The 21,942-nt window shown below is 45.3% G+C and overlaps 1 protein-coding gene across 5 annotated transcripts in view; it reads left to right on the top strand.

Moving 5' to 3' along the window:
* KCNK10 (potassium two pore domain channel subfamily K member 10) overlaps positions 1 to 21,415 on the top strand; it is a 145,328-nt gene extending 123,913 nt beyond the window's left edge. For 3 of the 5 annotated variants that reach the window (XM_051825941.3, XM_089322027.1, XM_089322028.1), the window contains 3 exons: positions 13,915 to 14,101; positions 18,001 to 18,143; positions 19,919 to 21,415. In XM_051825941.3, the coding sequence (XP_051681901.1) occupies positions 13,915 to 14,101; positions 18,001 to 18,143; positions 19,919 to 20,539 (951 nt within the window). In that variant the 3' untranslated portion in view covers positions 20,540 to 21,415. The remainder of the gene's footprint in view (positions 1 to 13,914; positions 14,102 to 18,000; positions 18,144 to 19,918) is intronic. The other 2 variants (NM_001082736.1, XM_089322029.1) reach the window with 2 other exon arrangements.
* Positions 21,416 to 21,942: the final 527 nt, after the last annotated feature.

Raw genomic sequence — 21,942 nt, 5'->3', positions numbered from 1 at the left:
TTCATTTCCAGACTTTGACATGTGGTATTTATGGTGCTTCACACAGTGTCTCCATCCTCCTCCTGGTCTCAGCACAAATGTCAGCTCTTCAGAGAGGTTTTGCTGACTTCTTAATGAGGTCAGCACCCTCACACCCGCCTAACACCTTGCATGCACCTAGAATAGCTTTCATTTCACTGCATTGGAGTTTGTGTACTTAATACCCACTGTGCCCATCAGCCTGAAAGCTGTATCTCTAGGCTCTATTACAGGGCCTGCCACCCAGAGGGCACTTAATCCATACCTGATGAATGGACATTGCCAGACATGGCCTCATGCATCTTGATATAGAAAATGACCTTGAAACCAAGAGTAGTATTGTATGGGAATACTTATGTCAGTAGAGGGAAAAAAATCATCTTAATCTTTGAAGTGCAATTAGTTTGAAGAAAAGATAGTTCAGTTGTGGAGCTGCCCCCTGATAATGCTCACTGCAAATGGTACTTATGGGCACAGGGGCTTTAATCTCATCATAAATATGATATAAATATAATATCAATATAGTTGTCATAACATAATAGTAGGGATTTCTGAGAACTTCTTAACTACATTGAAACCAATTTCACATCATTTTGAAAACTTCATGGTAATTTTTCTAAAGTGAAGGAGAAGCGGAAAGAGAGCAATAATACCTGTTTGCACAACAGCTGCTGGGCTGTGACCCCCTCGGAGGCTTGGTCAGGCAGGGCATCTTTGTGTTTGTAGGTCGCTCCAGATGCCAAAGCTCCAAATGCACACTGACTCAGGTGAGCAAATCAGTTGCTGAGACACCACTGGGGACTTTTCTTCCCGTGATGTGGGTTATAGAGAGCAACTCCCAGCTAATCAAAATTCACCCTAGTTGCAGTTAACCTTAGAGTCAGGTTCTTGCTAAATTTTGTACCATTTCAATATTGAGATGATACACAGTTTCTGTGTGAGCGTAATCATAAACATGATTTTTTTCTCAGTGCAGTGTTCAAAACTCATACTTAATATGGGCTGATTCTGATTTGTGGTAGTAACTCTCAAGTGACAGGACATCAGCATGCTTTTTTTTCAATATTTATAAATATATTCATATGCCAAATAATGTGGCATCTATAATTTTTACCATATGTATTGTTTTGTATGTATATATGTATACATGTTGTATTTGTCTTTCTGTGTCTGGCTTCTTTCACTTATCATCATGATCCCCAATTCCATCCATTTTGATGCAAATGTCAGGATTAGATGCTTTTTATAATTGAATTATTTTTGATTGTGTGTGATAGAACCACATTGTCTTTATTCATTCATATATGGGTGCATATCTAGTTTGAGTCCCTATCTTTGATGTTGTGACTATCACAACAATAAATGTGGGAGTAAAGGTACCTCCTGCATATGCTGCATCATTTTCTGTGAATATATTCCCGAAGTGGGATAGTTGGGTCATATGGTGGATGCATTTTTAGTTTGAGGAGTCTCCATAAGGTTTTCCATAATAGCCACACAAATTTGCATTCCCACAAACAGTGGATTAAGGTTCCCTTTTGTCTGTATCCTCACCAGCATTTTTTATTTCTTGACCCTTAGACCATAGCCAATCAAACTGTAGTGAGATGGTACCTCATTTTGGTTCTTAGTTGCATTTCGCTGATGGCTAGGGATACTATACATTTTTCATGTATTTGTTGGCCATTTGCATTTCTTCTTTTGATCCTTTGCCCATTACTTAACTATTTTGTTTTGTTGTTGAATTTCTTGAGCTCCTAATATATTTGGAATATGAATGCTTTTGAGAAGTATAGTGTACAAATATTTTTTCCCATTCTGTCAGATGTCTCTTCATCCTCTTGATTGTCTACTTTGTTACACAGAAGCTTTTTTAGTTTGGTAAAATCCTATTATTTTAGTTTTGCTTTTCTGTGCTTTGAGGATCTTACCCACGATGCAATAGCCAAAGTGTTTTCCTGAGGTCTTCCTCTAGTAATTTCAGATGTTGGTCCTATATTTAGATCTGTGGTGCATTTTGAGCATCAGTGTGCTTTTACAAATCACCTTCAGGGTGCTGGAATCTAAATGTGTTATAAAACGAACTTAGACAAAGAAGCTCTTGTGTAACTCTCAAGAATTCACATAATTAATTTCTACTCCCATGTTAAGGGCATGTTCAGATACTTAAGCCTCTTCCCTCGCCGTTGTGCTCATGCTATTAATAGTCAGTCCAATGAGTACTTATTATGTATATGTGTATGCATGTATTATGTGTTTGTGCTTATCCATCTACCCATGTCTCCTGCAATGTGTACTTTTACTAGCATACCATTTTTAGAAAACCCTGAAATCTTACCTCTTGCTGGTTGTGTAGTTCTATTTCCTTCACAGACAAGCTTACCTTAAACAATTACACTCATGTTTTCTTTTCAAGAATTATTTATTTGGGGGCTGGTGCTGTGGTGTAGTGAGTAGGGCTGCCACCTGCAGTGTCAGCATCCCATATGGGTGCTGATTTAGGTCCCGCTGCTCCACATCCAATCCAGCTCCCTGCTATGGCCTGAGAAAGCAGTAGAAGTTGGCCCAAGTCCTGGAGGAAGCTCCAGGCTCCTGGCTTCAGATCAGCTCTGCTCCGGTTGTTGCGATCACTTGGGGGAATGAACCAGAAGATGGAAGACACTCTCTCTCTCTCTCTCTTTGTAGCTCTATCTTTCAAATAAATAAATCTTAAAAATGTATTTATTTGAAAGTCAGAGTTACACACACACACACACACACACACACAGAGAGAGAGATCATTTTTCCATTCTCTGGTTCACTCCCCAAATGGCTGCAATGGCTGAGGCTGGGCCGGGCTGAATCCAGGAATCAGGAGCTTCTTAAGGAATACAGGGACCCAAGCACTTGTGCCATCTTCCATTGCTTTCCCAGGTGCATTAGCAGGAGCTGGATTGGAAGTGGTGCAGCTGGGTCTGGGACCAATGCCCATATGGGATGCTGGCATCACAGGTGGCAGCCTTACCTGCTGTGCCACAGTGCTGGCCAAGTATGAAAAAATACCCTGAGCTGGTCCCCTAGGACATAAGGATAAAAGGAGCGCAGTGTGTAATGGGAAGATAGACGGCCACGCAAGTTCAGCAGCTCCACTGAGACGGGAGCATGCAGGGAACGCAGAGTGCAGAGGGAAATGCTGATTCTAGTCAGGAGGTGTGTGTTTGCGGAGGGTAGGGTGGGCTTCCTGCAGGAGGCAGTGTCAAAGTCGAGGTTTGAGGAGTGAACAGGAGTTTTGTAAGCATTGCAAGGCGGGAAGAACAGTCTAGTGGTTGAAAAAGTCTTTTGAAAAGCATAGAAGCTAGAAGGAAATGGATAGAAGGAAATGGACTATCAGGCCACGAAAAGACACGGAAGTAACTTCAAATGCACGTTACTAAGTATAAGAAGCCAGGAGAGGCTGCATACTGTGTGGCTTCAGCCTCTTGGCCCTCTGGAAAAGGCAAAACTGTGTAGACAGTGAGGAGATCTTGGGTTAGTGGGGAGGGAGGGAGGGATTGGCAGAGCAGAGAGGACGTTGAGGGCAGTGAAACTACTCTGTATGTCACTGTAGTGGTGGGTCTGCCATTCTACATGTGTCAAAACCCTGGTATGTACACCACAAGTGAACCCTGGTGTAAAGTACAGCTTTTGGATGATGGTGATATGTGGGTGTCTCTGCATACATTGTAACAAGTGTGCTTCCTGGTGGGAGATGTTGATATGGGAGAAGCTGTGCTCCTGTGGGGACTTGGGGTGTATGGGAAACCTCTGCAGCTTCCTCTTTGGTTTGCTGTGAACCTCAAAATGCTCTAAAAACTGGTCTTGTAAGACAGAAGGCACAGAAGCATGAGACAGGGCTGTATTTGAGCATCCAGTGAACAATTCAGCCCCTCCAGAGAGCAAATTGCAAAATAACTGCTGTCATAGACAAGAAAGAGAGGTGCAGCAAGTGTTTGCCAACAACAGGGGCCCCCAACAGTCCTGCTTTGGAAGGAGGTTGCTGCATTCTCAGGGGAGGGGAGGTGGCACGGGGCAGCAGGCAGGATGCAATTACTAGACTGGAGCAAGGCCAGACCCTCACAGCTTCCACTGCCACCTTTGGCAAATGTTCCAGACCCACATCTCTTACTCTGCCATGGGGAGCATCTACTCTTCCTTCTCTGTTCTGGTTGTCACTCTCTTCCCAAATGACAGAAAGAAAAGGTGTATGATTTTCAAGGGAATTGTGCTATTCTCTCTCAGGGATTGACTGCAAGTTTCAGGAGTTGTGTTCCTAATTTTCTTTCCCCTTTTTTCTTCTTATCCGACTCCCATCTTGCTTGCTCCCACCCCTCCTCCTTTACCTTATAAAAATATAGAGAGAATACGAGGTCAAAGAGTGAGACAGAATCATAGGACTATCCTTTGTCCAGAGAGACCCACCATTAACATGTGGGTGCTCCTTACGGTTTGCTGATCTCTGCTCTAAATACTGCCCTTTCTTGACAGCGCTGCTGGTCCCCTCCTGCAGGTGGTGATCCGTCTATCTTGGGGGACAGGGAGGGGACTGACACCACTCTCCCCTATATCACTAGATGCCAGAGCTAGATACAACCCTCTGCAAATGGCAGCTGAGAACAACTGTACTTTTGAATAAAACATGCTCAGATTTAGGAATGCCATAGAGATATTACCCACAGTGGTTGTATCACATCTGGCTACTGTTCTTACTGCTTCCAGAGCCCAGAATTCCAGGTCTATCATCAGGAGGTCCAGGTGGGCTTACCCTGAGCTCCAGGAGTGGCTGCTGCAGGCAGGCAGCTTAGCTGAAAATGAGGGAGACCAACCATGACTCATTTAAGCAGAATGGAAACATTTTAAAGAGGGGATTGGGTAGCTACTGATTCCCTGGTATAGCTGGAGACCCGAACTTGGAAGGCACTCTTTTAAGAACAGCTTACTAACTGACATCCCAGAATTGGTCTTAGAAGAAGACACTGCTGTGACTGGCCTGGATGCAGCTGCTAGAACCATCCTGGTGCCTGCCTTTGAAATGAGATGTAATTGCATTATTGCTGGTGCCAGCCCCAGAATGACCTCTACCTGGTCTCTATTTCTTTTTTTTTTTTTTAAAGGTTTATTTTATGTATTTGAGAGGCAGACTTACAGAGAGGCGGGGGCGGGGGGAAAAATAGGCAGAGAGAGAGAAAAAGAGAGATAGGCAGAGAGAGAGAGAGAGAGAGGCCCTCCATCCATTGGTTCACTCCCCAGATGGCCACAATGGCAGGAGCTGTGCCAATCCAAAGCCAGGAGCCAGGAGCCTCTTCCAGGTCTCCCATGTGGGTGCAGGGGCCCAAGTGTCTGCGCCATCTTCCACTGCTTTTCCAGGCCACAGCAGAGAGCTGGATCAGAAGTGAAGCAGCTGGGACTCGAACTGGTGCCCATATGGGATGCCGGCACTGCAGGCGGCGGCCCCAACTGCTACGCCACAGCACTGGCCCCTCACATGGTCTTTGTTTCTTTGTACAGCACCAAGAATGATCCACTGCTGCTCCTCAGTCTTTGTTCCCACATCCTCCCCCCCGCCCCCCCAACGGGAGCTCTCACCTCGTGGTTCCAATTCCACCAGGATCAGGGGCAAGGTCCACCTTCCATGTCCACTCCACTCAGGTGTCTGAGTCCCTCACCTTCTTACTCAGATGTCCTGAGAGGTGAGCTGCCCACAGGTGGTGAATCATCGAGTTCCACACTAGAGGGGGCTCTGCTCCTGATCCCTGCTTGTCCTCTCATCCTCTAGCCTGCGGTTCTGAAGTCCCCCGGAAGACCCTAGGAAGACCTTGTTTCTCCCTCATCCTTGCTCTCCAGGCTGAGTGGCTGTTCTGCCTTCTCTCTGTCTCCATCCTTAGCCCTGTCTTACCCTGTCTGGTGGATGAAAAGGGGGTTCTGCAAGTTTGCTTCTGAGAAATCTGTACCCCTCATTTAGGAGCTGTCCTTGGGGGACCAGTGAGAGAAAAGATGGGGAAGGAAGCACACAGAAGCTCTCAGATGAAAGGTCTTCTGGTCCCTTCTGTATCACTATGTGTGATTCGAAGTCTGACTTAGATTTTTTTTCTTTAAGCTTTATTTATTTATTTGAAAGGCAGAGCAGAGAGACAGAGGCAGAGAGACAGGTCTTTCATTTGTGGTTCACTCCCCAGATGACTGCAATGGCTGGAGCTGTGCTGATCCAAAGCCAGGAGCCAGGAGCTTCTTCAGGTCTCCCACGTGGGTGCAGGGGCCCAAGGACAGGGGCCGTCTTCTGCTTTCCCAGGCCATAGCAGAGAGCTGGACTGGAAGTGGTGCAACTGGGACTCGAACCGGAGCCCATATGGGATGCTGGCACTGCAGGCAGCAACTTTACCTGCCACACCACAGCGCTGGCCCCCTGACTTAGATTTTATGTTTGGGGAGTCTGGGTTCTGTGCTTGTGTCCTCGCAGCAGGAGAGACTACGAAATGAGAAGCTGGCAATTTTCAGCTCTATACTGGGAGGAGATCTCTGTCTTTGACCAAACTAAAGAAAGGAGGAGGGGACACATGATAGGTCAATGAAAAGAATGACTGGTGTGACCTCTAATGTGATCATACCTGGTGATTCATTAGCTCAGTTCCATCACAACATGATAGCAGGGTGGCTTGGTGACCAATATCATCACTGATGTCACTAATGGTGGACTCTAGGTTGAATGTCTCTAAAGTCAGTTCAATTCTACTTTCTTTTTTTTAAAATTTATTTATTTAGTTGAAAGGCAGAGTTTAGAGAAAGAGAAAAAGTGAGAGGGAGGGAGGGAGGGGAAAGAGAGAGAGAGAGAGAGAGAGAGAGAGAGAGAGAGAGACTGACTCCATTTGCTGGCTTACTCCCCAAATAGCCACAATGGCCAGGACTGGGCCAGACCAAAGCCAGGATATAGAAGCTTCCTCTGGGTCTCCCATGGGGTTTTAGGGGCCATCCTCCGCTGTCCTCTCAGACACATTAGCAGGGATCTGGATTGTAAGCAGAGCAGCTGGGATTTGAACCAGTGCCCATATGGGATGCTGGCGTGGCAAATGATGGCCCCCACCTGCTGTGCCGCAGTGCTGGCTCCTCAAATCCACTTTCTAATCTTTCTTTCGTGATGCTCTTTCTGTTATTGTTGTCTTTAAGAGTCTCAGTTTCTGGTCCTCTGAGAAGAACTGTTCAAATGAGAACATGCACATCTCTGCTAAACGCTAGGAAGGAACAATGCTATCAGTATATTTTAAAAGTTCATCTTTAAAACGTTTTTCTAAAGAAAATATGATCTTCAGAGATGGAGTCCTACCTACAGGTGGACCACTGTTTACCACTTCATCATATGGAGCCCTGGAGTCACAGCCTTTCAATGCCCATGCCTGCTTTCACCTGCATGGCCTAACAGCCTGGTAACTTCATGAAAGATAAAATACACGTTGATTATTACATTAAGCTCTGGTAAGGATTTGTCTATCATAATTATTTTAAAAGGAGAAACTGTACCAATTAGCTAAACATGAAGATGTTTATTTTTTTGTCTTATAATTCAAATAGATTTCTACCTAGCTATTCTAATCAAATCAATTCTAATTTTTAAAAAAAGGGCAAATGCTACTCCTCAATAACTATAGGAGCTGGCATTGGGCCTTTGGTTAAGATGAGCACCCAAGTCCCACACTGGGGTGTCTGCATTTGATTCTCATCTCTGATTACTGACTACAGCTTCCTGCTATTGTGAACTTTGTAAAATAGCTGAGATGGCTCAGGTAGTAAGGTTCCTGCCATTCATATGTAGGAGAACTGGATTGCATTCCCAGTGCACATCTTTGGCCTGATCCAGTTTTAGCCATTGTGGGAATTTGAGGAGTGATCCAAAGAATGGGAACTCTCTGTCTGTCTGTCTCTGCCTCTCAAATGAATATTTTTTTTTAATTTAAAAGTAATCATAAATGAACGATAGATAAATAAACAGGTGAATCACGTATTGATTTGTCCACAGTCCATGCTGACTTGGACCTGGGGACTTCCCTGAGGCATTTGTAGAGAACTAAGCCAAGGTACACAGAGGACAAGTCTCTCAGGTGTGAAGGTACCACCTTGGATGATTCCCCCATGAAGCCATCAAGGGAAAGCTTGTCAGGGGCAGAAACAGATAATGCATGGGAAGACCAAATCCATTGGAACCGTCTTGGCCTCCTTGAAGAGTTGTTTGTCTTAAGTGTGCATCTTCTGTCTGGGATTTCCTTTCATACTTCTTCTAAAGTGAAGGGTCATCCTTCAGTTGAGGTTTGCTGTGAAAGTTTCCTACATGTCATGTGACCCCTTCTGTGTTGTATTGGCCTACGGGACGTAATTCTGAATGCTTGGTGATCAAAGATCCTAAGATCATCTGTTGCAGGTGGCACATTTTTATATCCTGCAAACTAGAGCCGCAAGAATATTATCTCCTTTCTTCTGTCCCACGTGGTATTTTTGATCACTGGGATGCCATTAGGTACTGAGTTTTCCTGCAGTGCCCATCAGGGCAGGACACCATGGACAGTGCCACGGAGCCTTTACAGCCAGACTGCTGTATTCACCCTGCCCCTGCCTGCTAGACTTTGTGCGAGAAAGGAACTTTCTTTTCCTTTTTTCTTTCCTTTTTCTTTTCCTCTGTTTCCCCACTTTCCCCTTCTTCAACTCTTCCTTCCTTCATTCCTTCCAACTGCCACATCTCTTGTAACTAGAACAATTCTTGACATATAAAAGTGCTTAATAATTATGTGCTAAATGAATCAGCTAGCTGAATTTTAAATGAAAAAAAAAAATAGTTCCATCAGCATTTTATCTTCAAGGGTTTACTAGCCAGTGGATATTAGAATAGAAAACCTTCAAACATTTTAATTAAAGTCTTCCTGGAGGGGCAGGTGTTTGCTGCTGCTTAGGATGCCTGTATCCCATATCACAGTGCCTGTGTTTGCGTTCTGTCTCTACTTCTGATCTAACTTCCTGCCAAAGGTGCACCTTGAGAGGTAGCAGGTGATAGAGCTGGGTCTCCCACATGTGCAGCAGGGACCCAAGTACTTTAACTGACTGTTATGGCATTTGAGGAATGAACTAGTGGAAGGGAGATCTGTCTGTGTCTCTCTGCCTTACAAATAAATGAAAATAAAATTTTTAAAAGTCTTCCTGGAGTAGAATCACTAAGAATTTTTATTATTTTTGGGTTTTATTTTTTCTGCATCCCAGCTATTTGTACATTGGCAGTCTGGTGATAAAATACTTTAATTGTATAAACCAAAATCTTTAACACAAACCTCCCATGGTGAAACCCACAAAACAGTGAACTGGCCAATCTGTCACATGTTACAATGTGGCTCAGAGATGCTGGATGGAACTGTGTGTGTGTGTGTGTGTGTGTGTGTATGATCTGTTTGCGTACTCAGCTTTTTGAGTAAAGCATTTTTAATAGTCTACATGGAGATCTTACCATTCTCATTAACTGATTAATGTGTGTTTAGAATGTCTCTGCCTTGGAGATTATAGGCACGTGATGTTTACAAACTCGGCTCACAGGTTTTAGAACTACTGGTGCTTCATTGTGATGTTGGAAGTATTAGTTATAAGCACACCTTTAAAAAGAAATTGAAGAAACCATAATCTAACAAAGTAAAACCATTCCCTTTGCAAGGCAGTTCCTATTATCCTTCCATTTTGAGAAATTATCCTCAGTTCAATTGTATTACCATGGTGATGTGTTTGCATTTCAACCAAACCAAACCATAAACCAGACCACATATCCAGCTCCTGTCCTAGGATTTTTATTGTGGTACCTTTCTTATTGAATAAAATCCCTGACATCCTAGCTTTAAAAAATCACACCGCAAAACGATTTCCTGGCAGACAAAACAATCTATGTTTTTTATCTCAGGATCCTAAGTAACAGAGATTTTAGGGGGAAGGGAGACATGTAAAAATCAAATGAAAAAAAAAGATCCCAGAGATGAATAGGGTTGTACTTGCTCTCTAAGATAACCTTGGGGAAGTAAACAAAAATGGGATTGTGCTTAATGAGAACTGGACCTGTGGCTTCATTCTCTGAGGTCTGATGCAAGTAAACACTTCAAGAATTGTCAGCACGCCCATCCCCCTTCTCAAAGGAGTACTCTCACTCTGGCTACCCCTCCCCCCACCCTGTATGAAGCTTATTTGGTGCTTTGGAATAATTGCACATACAATTTTGACAGCTAAGTGAACTTGACAGGAGCTGGGTAATGAGTTCTTCAAAAATTCCTATAGCCTGCAGGTCAGAAGTGGGAGATAGTTTTGCACAGTACTGTTGATGTAAGGAGAAAGGAAGGATACCTTGTCTATTCTAACCAATCAGTACAGTGTGAAAACAAGATCTGGGTAGAAATATACAACCACCACATTGCTCCTGCCCAAACATCCTATCAAACCATCTCTCCCCAGATGATACTGTTTCTAGCCAAAAGCCACATTGACTCAGTTAGATCTGGGCACTCACAAAGCCTTCTGCTAGCTCCTCTGCTTTCTGGTAAGTAAGCAACACAATTTTGCCTAGCAACCCCTCCGTGGAAACGCAGCTCCATTCTGTGGGTGAGAGGGCTGTGGGGGGAAATAGAGATGGCGAGGTCCTTGCCTCTCAGGGCCCTTCTGCAGCTGGTTCCTGACATTGCCAACAATATCTGAACTTCTTGGTCATTTCAGAGGATGATGAAAACTGCGGGAGAAACGAATTGAAAAAGCAAATAGAAAAGATTCCAAGTTCATGAGCTTAGACTGAGAGTGAATTCAGAGTTTGCAACAGAAGAAGGGAGGAATTAGGATTTTTTTGAAAATGAGATAATTCTATGAGTCCGGGAAGCAAAAACCAACAGTGACCTCCTGAGGCTAAACAACAATGCTCTTAAACCAGATAGGAGGGACCATTCTTTAACCATAAGGAAACATTACAACTGGGACTGCCTGCATCTAAGGAAAGATTTGAACTTGTACATTACAAGTGCCTATTCACCATCACCGAGCACTTACAAGGCACTGTGCTAAGCACTTACACGCTTATTTAATCTTCCCAGCAAACCGATGAGGTGGGTTCTCTTGTCTCCAGCTAATACAGAAGGAACTGCTGCACAGAGAGGTGAGGAGCTCTCCCTAGCACACTCAGCCCTTTGGCAGGAGGGATGGGATGTGTTTTGGGCACTGTGCTCCTAGGCCCTATGTTCTTGAACCTCGTTTTACAGAAAGAACGAATGATTGCAGTGTGAATGAGGACAGGAAGCCTGAAGATCGCCACGTGACATGTCAGGTGGTTTGTGGCTATAGCGTGAAAGCCACAGTTTAAAATTCTCAATTAAGGAAACTTATTTTAAAAAAGAATATCTAGAGGGTAGCACAAACATGAGTATCCAGAATAACAGATCTTGCCTAAACCTTACGCCTACACCTCTTCTTTTTATAGTGAATATGAGCATACATATATTTTCATACACCTACTCACATACACATGCAGACACTTACTTCTCTCGGTCCTAAAATACCCTGAGAATTCAGTGCTCCAAATGTTCTCTGAGCATAGCGGATGTCTGGGAGAAGCAGCTGGGAACACGTGAGGTGGCTTGGGCAATGGGCAGAGGTGAGACCTTTATCATGCCGATAAACTCTCCTGTAGATAATGCGATTAGGATGCCAGCATCTCACTTTGGTTATGCACCTTCTCAGCCACCAGACAAATCCACTCATGTCCTTTGCTGTCTTCCTTCTGCCCACTTCCCAAAGCCTGGGCCTGTCTCCAGCTTCCCCCACACTCACAGTCCTTCTCTGCCAACCTCAACCTCATTTAAATTGCAGTTGCATTTGCATCCTAATTTATGACTTAACAAGCGTCTCACAAACATTTAATTCACTTTAATTTCATAATGCATTTGAGGAGGATGATTGGGGGGGGGTGGAATGATGTGTCCATTGCCAGCGACTTGGTTAACTTAATGATCTATGGCAAGATCTCCTTTTGGGCTTTGGACTTTTGTACATGTCCAGAGAGAAAATGAGGCTAATAAGTTCCTGGGTTCTCTGGAGAGCTCAGTGACCCCCCGCCCAAAAAAGTCCTCCAAGCATCATCCATCATGGAAATTCATGACACAGGCAAAACAGTTCCTATAGTTCTGCAGTAATTTATCTTGTCATGATACTTTCATGTGTGCAAAATAATTGGTATTTTCATAGGCAGTTTCAACAATCTCTATTGAGATTGTAATCTTGTTCAGATGGCTTGTCTAAGGATGTGGAGAGGGGACTATACAAGGTCATAGGTGGACTTATTTCCCCCGTTCCTGCTTTATAGACTGAATAATCGCTCAGGAGTTAGGGCACGTGGCTCCTTCTTTATTAGGAAGGTCCATCTTTCTTCAGCTTTTCATGGACAGATTGCCCAGTGACTACTTTCTCTGTGCAGTCTTCTCAGAAGGGACACAGCGTGACCTCTTCTTTGGTGGGAGTCAGTCTTGGGTCTTTTGCTTGGGGAAGACAACTTTGTTGGGCAGCTTTCTTTGGGCTGGTGAATTGTTGAGTGACCTGAGAGCACAGAACTGAGAGTTAATGGTGCCAGAATTCTAATCTTGGCTCTGCCTCTAATTAGCAGCATTATCTTAGCAAGTCCCTCCACCCCTCCGGCATCTGTCTGGCATCTGCAAAACAAAGTACAGGAAGGCAAAGGTCTGTCTTTACTTTGAGATTCTTACCAGAAGGCAGTGAACAGGAAGCATGGCATGGTAAGGATTTCCTGTACCAGTTTCCCCAAATGTGTTGAATTTTTGCCGAAAATTGTGATAGGTAATGCAGAAAGGCCATGCGCTCTGGTGTTAAACACATAGTTGATATGTTTATGCCAGTGTTTGGTACCAGGACCTCTTGATGAGTCTCCACTGCCAACTCTGGGAGTTTTGAGACTTGAAGAATTATTCTGCTTGGAAGCAATGCCAGTGTTGCCTGTAGTGCATTCAAGGGGAATACCAAGGATGCCACCTGTCCACTTCTAGACTCCAGTGGCATGATTCCTTTGGCCCAGTATTGGTCTAATTCCTGTTCTAACTGCATTTTCATTGCCTAACTCCTGATTCCTTCAGATGCTGGAATGAGATGAAGGTCTTTCTACCCATTTAGACCCTGCCCTTCTGAGTCCTGACCTGTCTCCTGTGGGTAACACAGCCAACAAACTCGATGACCACAGCACAAGCTCAAACAAGTGTGTTTTCAAACAAAAGCATTTCTGAATGCACTACCTCAGCGGGTGGGGGGGGGGGGGAAGGCAGATGAAGATATACGGGGATGCTGGGCTGGAGTCTGTCCCAAATGAGGATGTGAGAGTCTTTCTTTTCATCCAGACATTCTGGCCTGACTTAAGTTGTTCTTTTTCCAACGTATTCTCTTTGACACGAGGGAAACTAGGTACAGATCCATCACTGTGGAAAGAGCTCCCTGCAAACTTGGGTTAGACTCCATGAAACCTGGCAGCAAACTCTTCTTGGGAAACCACTAGGATTGTACTGGTGAGGATATTAGATGCAGTATTTGGGCTGCAGTCATGCAACCATGCAGGGGACATTTAAAGCATGAGCTAAGCAAGGGTTTCTAGACCTGGTGTCCATGAGTAAGTTTAGAGGGGCCTGGGAACCTCCTTCACCACCTGAAAACATCTGTATGTGCATTTTTTTCTAGGAGTCGACAACTTTCATCAAATATCCAGATAGCAGCCTGTGACTGAAGAGAGATTAAAAGTCATAGACCTAATACTTTTTTCTTTGCCTCTGCCTTGTGAACCGAGGGGGATTCCACTGATGTGCCTGTTTGTCTTTCTCCTTTACTGTTTCCTAGAAAAAGCAAGTAAGTCAGACCAAGATCCGGGTCATCTCAACCATCCTGTTCATCTTGGCCGGCTGCATTGTGTTTGTGACGATCCCCGCTGTCATTTTTAAATACATCGAGGGATGGACAGCCTTGGAGTCCATTTACTTTGTAGTGGTCACTCTGACTACAGTGGGCTTTGGTGATTTTGTGGCAGGTGAGTACTCACAGCATCCCCAGTCACTGGGGCCCTGGTGGGGAAAGTAAATCTATCGTTTGTGCTTTCAAAATGAAAGATGCTGTGGGAGAAGCAAATAAAAATAATTCAGTGTCATCGCTGCCATGCCTGGGCTCATTTCAAACCCCTAGTCCCAGCAGCAGTTTTTTTTTTTCCTGCCATAAAAGGAAAGCCACCCCTTTTTCCTCAGGATGCTTATGCCCTTATCATCCCATGAATTATGCAAGAGTGAGATAAATTTCCTAGTGAATCTTGGACTTCTGAATTGTATTAAGCCTCCTTGAATCAACTGATAAAAAGCAAAATGAGCAGGTGGCAAATATGAAACTTGGGAGAGATTAGCATGGAGACTGGCCTGCAGAGGCCTGCAAGTTTAACTTCCTGATGCCAAGGTGAGAGCCATTGTCCCTGCAAGACTTGTCCTGGGTATGCATGGACACAAGACTTAGTTCTTTGGAGACTTCTGGGAGCTGAGAACTGCCCAGAAGGAATATAATCTATTGGATTCTGCATGAAGGTACATAGATGGTAGCCTTCATTGGAAAAACGTCAATGAGCTCTGTTTAAGGAAGTGACAGAAATCTCAGTTTCACCTATGGACAGGGAGCTTGAAAATGAGATTTGCCTTCATATGTGTAGCTGTCTCCTAAGGGAAGCGGAAAGGCAGGGATAGAAAGAGGAGGCCATCCTTCTCTTTTCCTAAGAGATCCCCCTAGGTGTTCAGGTAGCCGACCATTTTCTCTCTGGAAAGTGAGCACATTGATCAAACAGCTCTATCATGAGTTCAGAAACGTTAAGCAGCAGCCTGGTCATTTAGAGGCTGGGCTCTCAGGAGACCACCCTTCGCTGGGTGTGTGATCACAGAGGTGCCTCAGTTTCTCCATGGGGTACCTTGGATGGAGAGATGGCGATCTGGACTGTGGGAATTTGGTGAACAGGTAGTTCTGGAAGAGATGTTGCATACTCATCAGCAGGTGCATGGGTGACTCCTTGTTAATTCTGCAAGACAGACAACTGACACAGTAGGTTTGTAGCTATTTCAAAGTGAAGGTGAAGGTTGAAATCCCTTTTGTAGAAAGAGTAGTGGTTTGTTTTTCTGTCTTGTTTACTGACTGAGGACCAAGAATTGCAAAATCAAACTGATCAAAAATTGCTTACAGATAGCCTGGGCCGTGGGACCCCATTATCTTCCTTCTGCCCAGCATTCAATGATGGCTGCCTGAGTAGAGGCCTCAGGCTCTGGTAAGAAACCAGATAGAGAAACTGGGAGAAGTAGGAAGAAGACACATCGGTATATTCCCATTAATTCTATATCAGCATCTATACCTGGTCTATGGGAAAACTCAGCTGAGATTCCAAACTAAGGTGTGTACAGGTATCAGCAGCTGGAGGTGAGGACTATTTCATGAACATTTCAAGCACCCCGGAGCATACCTTGCAGTGGGCTATGCTTCAGAGCACCCTGTGCAGTCCTGGGTTGCCCCAAGGACCATCCACTGTCAAACCCTTGTGACCATCCCTGCTGTCCAGTTCCCTCCGCTACGCTGGGGGCACAGATAGCAAAGCTTGGGAGTATGAGATCAAAAAGAGCTCACTTCTGCTTTTTAAGTATCAGCCACCTAGTGTAGATTGTTGCGTTGCCTTACCTTTACTTACCCAGGGAGCCAGGACCTCCAGAGCCTCAGGCAGTCATATTTTTTCGTGTCCTTTCTTACAGTGATTATTGAACCACATTTCCTTTGCCCTGAGGTTTCCATGGACCAAGGTCTCTTACAGTTCACAGTGCTGATGGCAGTTAGAACAGGCCCTGCTAAGCTCTAGCTTTGGAGAATGCTGGAAGTTTGTCATTACCTTTTGGTAATAATGAGTTGTCCAATGATATCTACAGAGGTTGGATTACACGGCCCTGCAGATACTCAAGTCTGCAGATGGTCAAGTCCCTTATTTAAATGGCATATTGTTCGCATATAATACAAGCACATCTTCCTCTATACTTTAATCTCTGACTCACTTATAATATCTAATACAATGCAAATGCTACGTAAATAGTTGTTATACAGTATTATGTAAGGAATAATGACAAGAAAAAGCATCTGTACGTATTCAGGGCAGACAGTCTTTCTCCCCTGAATATTTTCTATCTGATGTTGGGTGAATCTGCGAAAGTGGAATCCATGGATATGGAGGACCATGCAGTAGGGAAGGCTGCTCAATCGTTAAAAACAAAACAAAAAAAAACCCGTGAACAAGAATTGACGGTTGCTGTGATCTGACATGGTATCAGCTCTGCTAGAAATATAATCAGAACGTCGACCACCCAAGCCTGATGGCTGGTTTATTTTGTAGTTGGCCTGCTTTAGCACAGCCTGACAACATTGCAAGGTTTTGCAACCCTGACTGAGGGCACATGCAGAGCTCCGCATTCCAGACCAGCAGCTGATCCGGGGACACGCAGGAGGGTGTTTGCTGCGTTGTTCACTGGCGCACCCTAGTGGCAATCTTAGCTGGGTGATAGTGACTTGCTCAGGCAAATAGTTACTCTCTGCCCAAAAGAAAAAGCTGTAGGTTTCTCTGGCTGGGCACAGAATCCAAGTGAACCTCAAACACCACTCAGAGTCGCTGGAACTACAATTGTATCCTAGAAAAAGCTGCAGGGGAGAGTTGCCTAAAGGGAAAAATATCAAGGTGGCTAAACCCAACAAAGGGGACTTGACAAGGAGCCCTCTGGCAATGTTGGGGATTCTGTCAGAAGTGGCAGGAGCTGCCAAACCTCAGGAGCAGTGTTGCTGAGCGGACTCAGCTGTGTTGAGAACGGCCACAGGCCGCAGTGTCTGCCTAGCTGGCTTTGCACGATACTGTTGATTCTGGAAGGGCTCAGTATGTATTCAGTGGTACCACGACCCAGTGGGAAAACCTCCTCATCACTCATCATGAAATACCCTAACGCCAGTGCATTGGTAATGTGGGTCTTCTTTGAAATGGCCCCTGTCTGCTTCATTGGGCAGCCGTGTCTCTCAGGGTGAGGACAAGGCTGATGTCCATTATTTCATGGAGTTACCCAGCTTCTTCTTTGTGAGGATGGGGTGGACGTGGAACCTGTTTTACACGCCAGCCTTCGGCAGTGCTGAAAGGAAGGCTAGAACAGATGGGCTAATTGTTTGGAATAAATGACAGGTGTTCTCCAAGGAACAGCCAGTCAATGCAGTCAGGCCAACTGGCCAATTTGGTTTGATGGATTTTTGCTGTAATCCCTATTTATAATATAAAAGGATTGGATGAGAGGGCCTTAAAGGTCCCTTTTGGTCTGACTTATGGTGAGACTAACTACTCAGCCCAGCTGACCTTTTGGATTAGCCTAATGTAAAACCATCCTGCATTCAGCATTAAGCCACCATTGTGTGGACCAACATAATTCCACTGTGCTGATTATTATATGCACGTATCCCTTTTCTCTTGGCCAATGCATATGTGTCGAGGATGGAAATAGTTCCAAGAGTTCCAGTCCTTTTGGAATGATTTAACAATATTAGCTTTTTAGAGGAGCTTAACAAAAAACATGTTTCCTGAGCCTGATCTAAGGTCCTCTAGCTTAAGGTCATATATCATCAATGCCCAGGTTGAGAAAAAGTGGGTCTGATGTGTTTTTCTGGGAATTAGGATTAGTAATCAAAACTCCAGGGAAGTTAATCCATAAGCTCAACTCTCTTAGAAGGACACATCTTTTCCTTGCCCTCCAATCCCTGTCACATCTTGAATACAGCCAGGCAAATGGCTGAGTATTAAGGAATGGCATCTCCACTAATAGGCTGGAATACGTTTGCTGTCTGCACAGACCATAATGCTAGATCATGGTTAAAGTAACATTTGGTTGTTTTCAGGGGGAAACGCTGGCATCAATTACCGGGAGTGGTATAAGCCCCTAGTGTGGTTTTGGATCCTTGTTGGCCTTGCCTACTTTGCAGCTGTCCTCAGTATGATCGGAGATTGGCTACGGGTTCTATCCAAAAAGACAAAAGAAGAGGTAGGACTCTTCCCTTCCAAACTCTGTGAATGCTCCTGGGATCGGATGAGCTTGTGCCAAGCATTGCCTGTCTCTGTTCTATGGGCTAGAGTCTCTGACTCCTCAGAGGGCTCATGGAGCCTCCTCATTTGGAATCATTACCTCAAAGCCAAGTTGAATGGAATAGCTCTTATGTCTTGGAGGCTTTTCTGGCAGCTGAGGACGTATGCCGATTTCACTTTTCAGACCATAAAACCCTGGAAAGATAAGTAGGCGATAACTGATTTTTTTTTTTTGAGAGACAGAGTGGACAGTGAGAGAGAGAGACAGAGAGAAAGGTCTTCCTTTGCCGTTGGTTCACCCTCCAATGGCCACCACGGCCGGCGCGCTGCGGCCGGTGCACCGTGCTGATCTGAAGGCAGGAGCCAGGTGCCTATCCTGGTCTCCCATGGGGTGCAGGGCCCAAGCACTTGGGCCATCCTCCACTGCACTCCTGGGACATAGCAGAGAGCTGGCCTGGAAGAGGGGCAACCGGGACAGAATCCAGCACCCTGACCGGGACTAGAACCCTGTGTGCTGGCACCGCTAGGCGGAGGATTAGCCTGTTGAGCCGTGGCGCCGGCCAATAACTGATTTTTAAAAAGGAAAATAAACAGTCAGCAGGGGTAGCCATGACTGAGAGAGGTGTGCACTTGCCTGTTACCAGCAAATACATGAAAGGCTTGCAAAACTCATAGAGAACCCAGGAGAGCCTGCCTGGCCTTCAGGTCTCGGGGTCTGTGTGGAATGCAATGACCTCCAGGCACCTCTGTCTCTTCCCTCTGAGGCTGAAGCTGCCAAACGGTGGCCAGCCACGTGCAAGTGAACTGAAGGGGACTCCCTCACCCAAATGCCTTCCTAGTTTTCAGATCCATAGAGACAAATCTGTCCCTGTGGTCAGGGGCATGCAGTGTCTCCTCCCTTGCAGGAATTTACATGAAAAGCCACACAGAGGCAAGAAAAAGGAAGATGTAGGAAGGAGAGAGAGATTTTGTGCTTTTTCTAGAAAGAGAAAAATAGGAGGCAAGAAGGTAAGGGACGGAGGGAAAAAAGAGCCAGAGAAAGGAAGGGAGATGAGAAAAGCCAAGGAAGACAGCAGAGGGTAGTGGTTTACTTCATTTTCTATTTGAGGTCCCAGGAGAAAGTCACTGAGCAGAGGCATTTCCTATTTCATTATTGGGGCCCATGAGTTAATTTCCTTGCCTTATATAAACTCTGTCAACACAATTTCCAGCCTGATTTTCCAGCTAACTCCCAGACCTGCTGAAAAGTCAGCTTTAACAAAAGGGAAAGAAAGAGAAACATTGACTTTCTGAAACGCAAAGACCTCGAGGTACTCATCTGTACAGGGAAGCATGGGTACTGTCTACCCTGTTGATTAAGAACCAAGAAATTTGGTGCTGATCCCCAGCCAACACTTCACTCTAAGCAAGAATGTTCTGTGGTGTTAGAGAACATGCCTCCTGTCCTGCCCCCGACCTGGGAGATTTGGTTACCAAGTAACCCTGGAGAATCTTCCTAAGCCAGGACAAGCCAGTAGCCTGGAGCTGTGTTGTAACCTGAGCCACATCGGTCACTGGCCAGTTTGAGATGGATATCTGGGTGTCAAGACATCCTAAGGTAGAAGCAGGGTTTTGTTCACTTCTTGGGCACACCCCTGGCCTCCCTGTTGGGACACCCAAGGGCTGTGGGTGCTGGGAGGCTCCAGGCAGAGAGGAGTTTCTCAGTATGCTGTTGCTCTTCTGTCTCTTGGCCAGGTTGGGGAGATCAAGGCCCATGCAGCAGAGTGGAAGGCCAACGTGACGGCCGAGTTCCGGGAGACACGGCGCCGGCTCAGCGTCGAGATCCATGACAAGCTGCAGCGGGCAGCCACCATCCGCAGCATGGAGCGCAGGCGACTGGGCCTGGACCAGAGGGCCCACTCCCTGGACATGCTGTCTCCAGAGAAGCGCTCTGTTTTCGCTGCCTTGGACACAGGCCGCTTCAAGGCCTCGTCCCAGGAGAGCATCAACAACCGGCCCAACAACCTGCGCCTTAAGGGGTCGGAGCAGCTCAACAAGCATGGCCAGGGCGCGTCTGAGGACAACATCATCAACAAGTTTGGCTCCACATCCAGACTCACCAAGAGGAAAAACAAGGACCTCAAAAAGACCTTGCCCGAGGACGTCCAGAAAATCTACAAGACCTTCCGCAATTACTCCCTGGATGAGGAGAAGAAAGAGGAGGAGTCGGAGAAGATGTGCAACTCAGACAACTCCAGCACGGCCATGCTGACGGACTGCGTGCAGCAGCACGACGAGATGGAGAACGGCGTGGTACCCACGGACACCAAAGACAGGGAACTCGAGAATAACTCGTTACTTGAAGACAGAAACTAAATGTTAAGGACAGTGGACTTGAACTTAGCGTTATTTGTTTTGTTTTGTTTTTGTTTGTTTTTATATTCACACTGAGACACGTGCCTTAAACAGACTTCTTGTTAGTCCAAAATTACATAGCATTGGAGAATATATTTCACTGTGCCATAAATGACTGAAAGCTTGCTCTGCCAAAAGGAATCAAAGAACAAGAGCATCACACTTCAGACAGCAGCTGCAAGATAGAACAGGGAGTGTTAGCACCTGTGGCGGGTCATAGCTGTCCACGTGAAGGGAGTTCTGGAGTGACGCTGGGTCCCTGTGCCGCACCACCCTGGTGTGGCATGCAGATAAGGGCAGCTATTACTTAGACCAGACCTCCCTCCTGGAGACGACCAGGTGTGTCTTTCAAGTGGAGTCGTGTTTCCTGAACCTACTGTTAGTGATCTGTGTGCACACAGAAAGGGGGACCTGACTGGGGGTGAACTGGAGACTGTGACTGGGATTAGACGTGACATTTTGGCATGTGCTCTGAGCTTGAATTTTGATACAGACCATTCAGTGGGTTATACCTAGTCTTTTAAAGCTCCACGTGAATGTCCTCAGGACCCAGAAGCGTCTGGAATTTGCTGGAAGCAGATCAGAGCACACGTATTTCAAGGTGCAATTGCTTTTCTCATTACAAAAGAAAAAATATCACAAACACATCACACTGTGGATATTACCTTGACCAATGGCAGAAGCCTACTGAGTTTTGTCTTTCTCATGGAGTTAGGTGGTACAGATGAACGTGCAAGCGCTGGAGAAAACTCAACCTCAACCGCTGCATGGTTAAAGGCAAATTATGCATTTTCCTCAGTGGGTGCAATGGTGAAAATAAACTGATTTTGAAATGTCCCTGCTCAATTTTCTACTGGTACTTCAGTTACACCTTGTTTTCTTAAGAGGGGGGAAGAGTTACCAAAACTATTGCCTTGCATAATGCCAGTGGCTTGCTGTTCTGTCTAGCTGACCCTACATTTTTACAATAATAGACATCCTGTATTTCTGAGACATACCAGGGAGGGCCGTGGCATCTTTCCATCTCAGGGCTTTTTGTCCCTTTGGGTGTCTTAGGGAATATATAGTTATAAGACACAATCTTGCTATCTCCAGCCAGAAGCAAAGTTAATCCCTCCACCAACCCTTGTGCGGTAAGATTGAAATGTTTTTATTGCTTGCAGCTTATGTGCCATTAGTGCCATTTTAAAAAATACTTAAAGAGATAGTAAAAATAATTCATTTTACTTTTATATTGGGCATTCCTCTCTTCTGGAAGTATCCCTTCTTTTCCTTGCTTCTTTCGCTCACACCAGTTATTCCCTAAAATTGAAATACCCTTCTGTGCAATGGCTTCAGGCAAGTAGTAACCAACCTGTCATACT

The sequence above is a fragment of the Oryctolagus cuniculus genome, chromosome 20, assembly GCF_051225735.1.
Source record: "Oryctolagus cuniculus isolate XC-2025 breed Fujian yellow rabbit chromosome 20, ASM5122573v1, whole genome shotgun sequence".
Taxonomy (NCBI): Eukaryota; Metazoa; Chordata; class Mammalia; order Lagomorpha; family Leporidae; genus Oryctolagus; species Oryctolagus cuniculus.
This window is presented reverse-complemented; position numbering and strand designations above follow the sequence as displayed.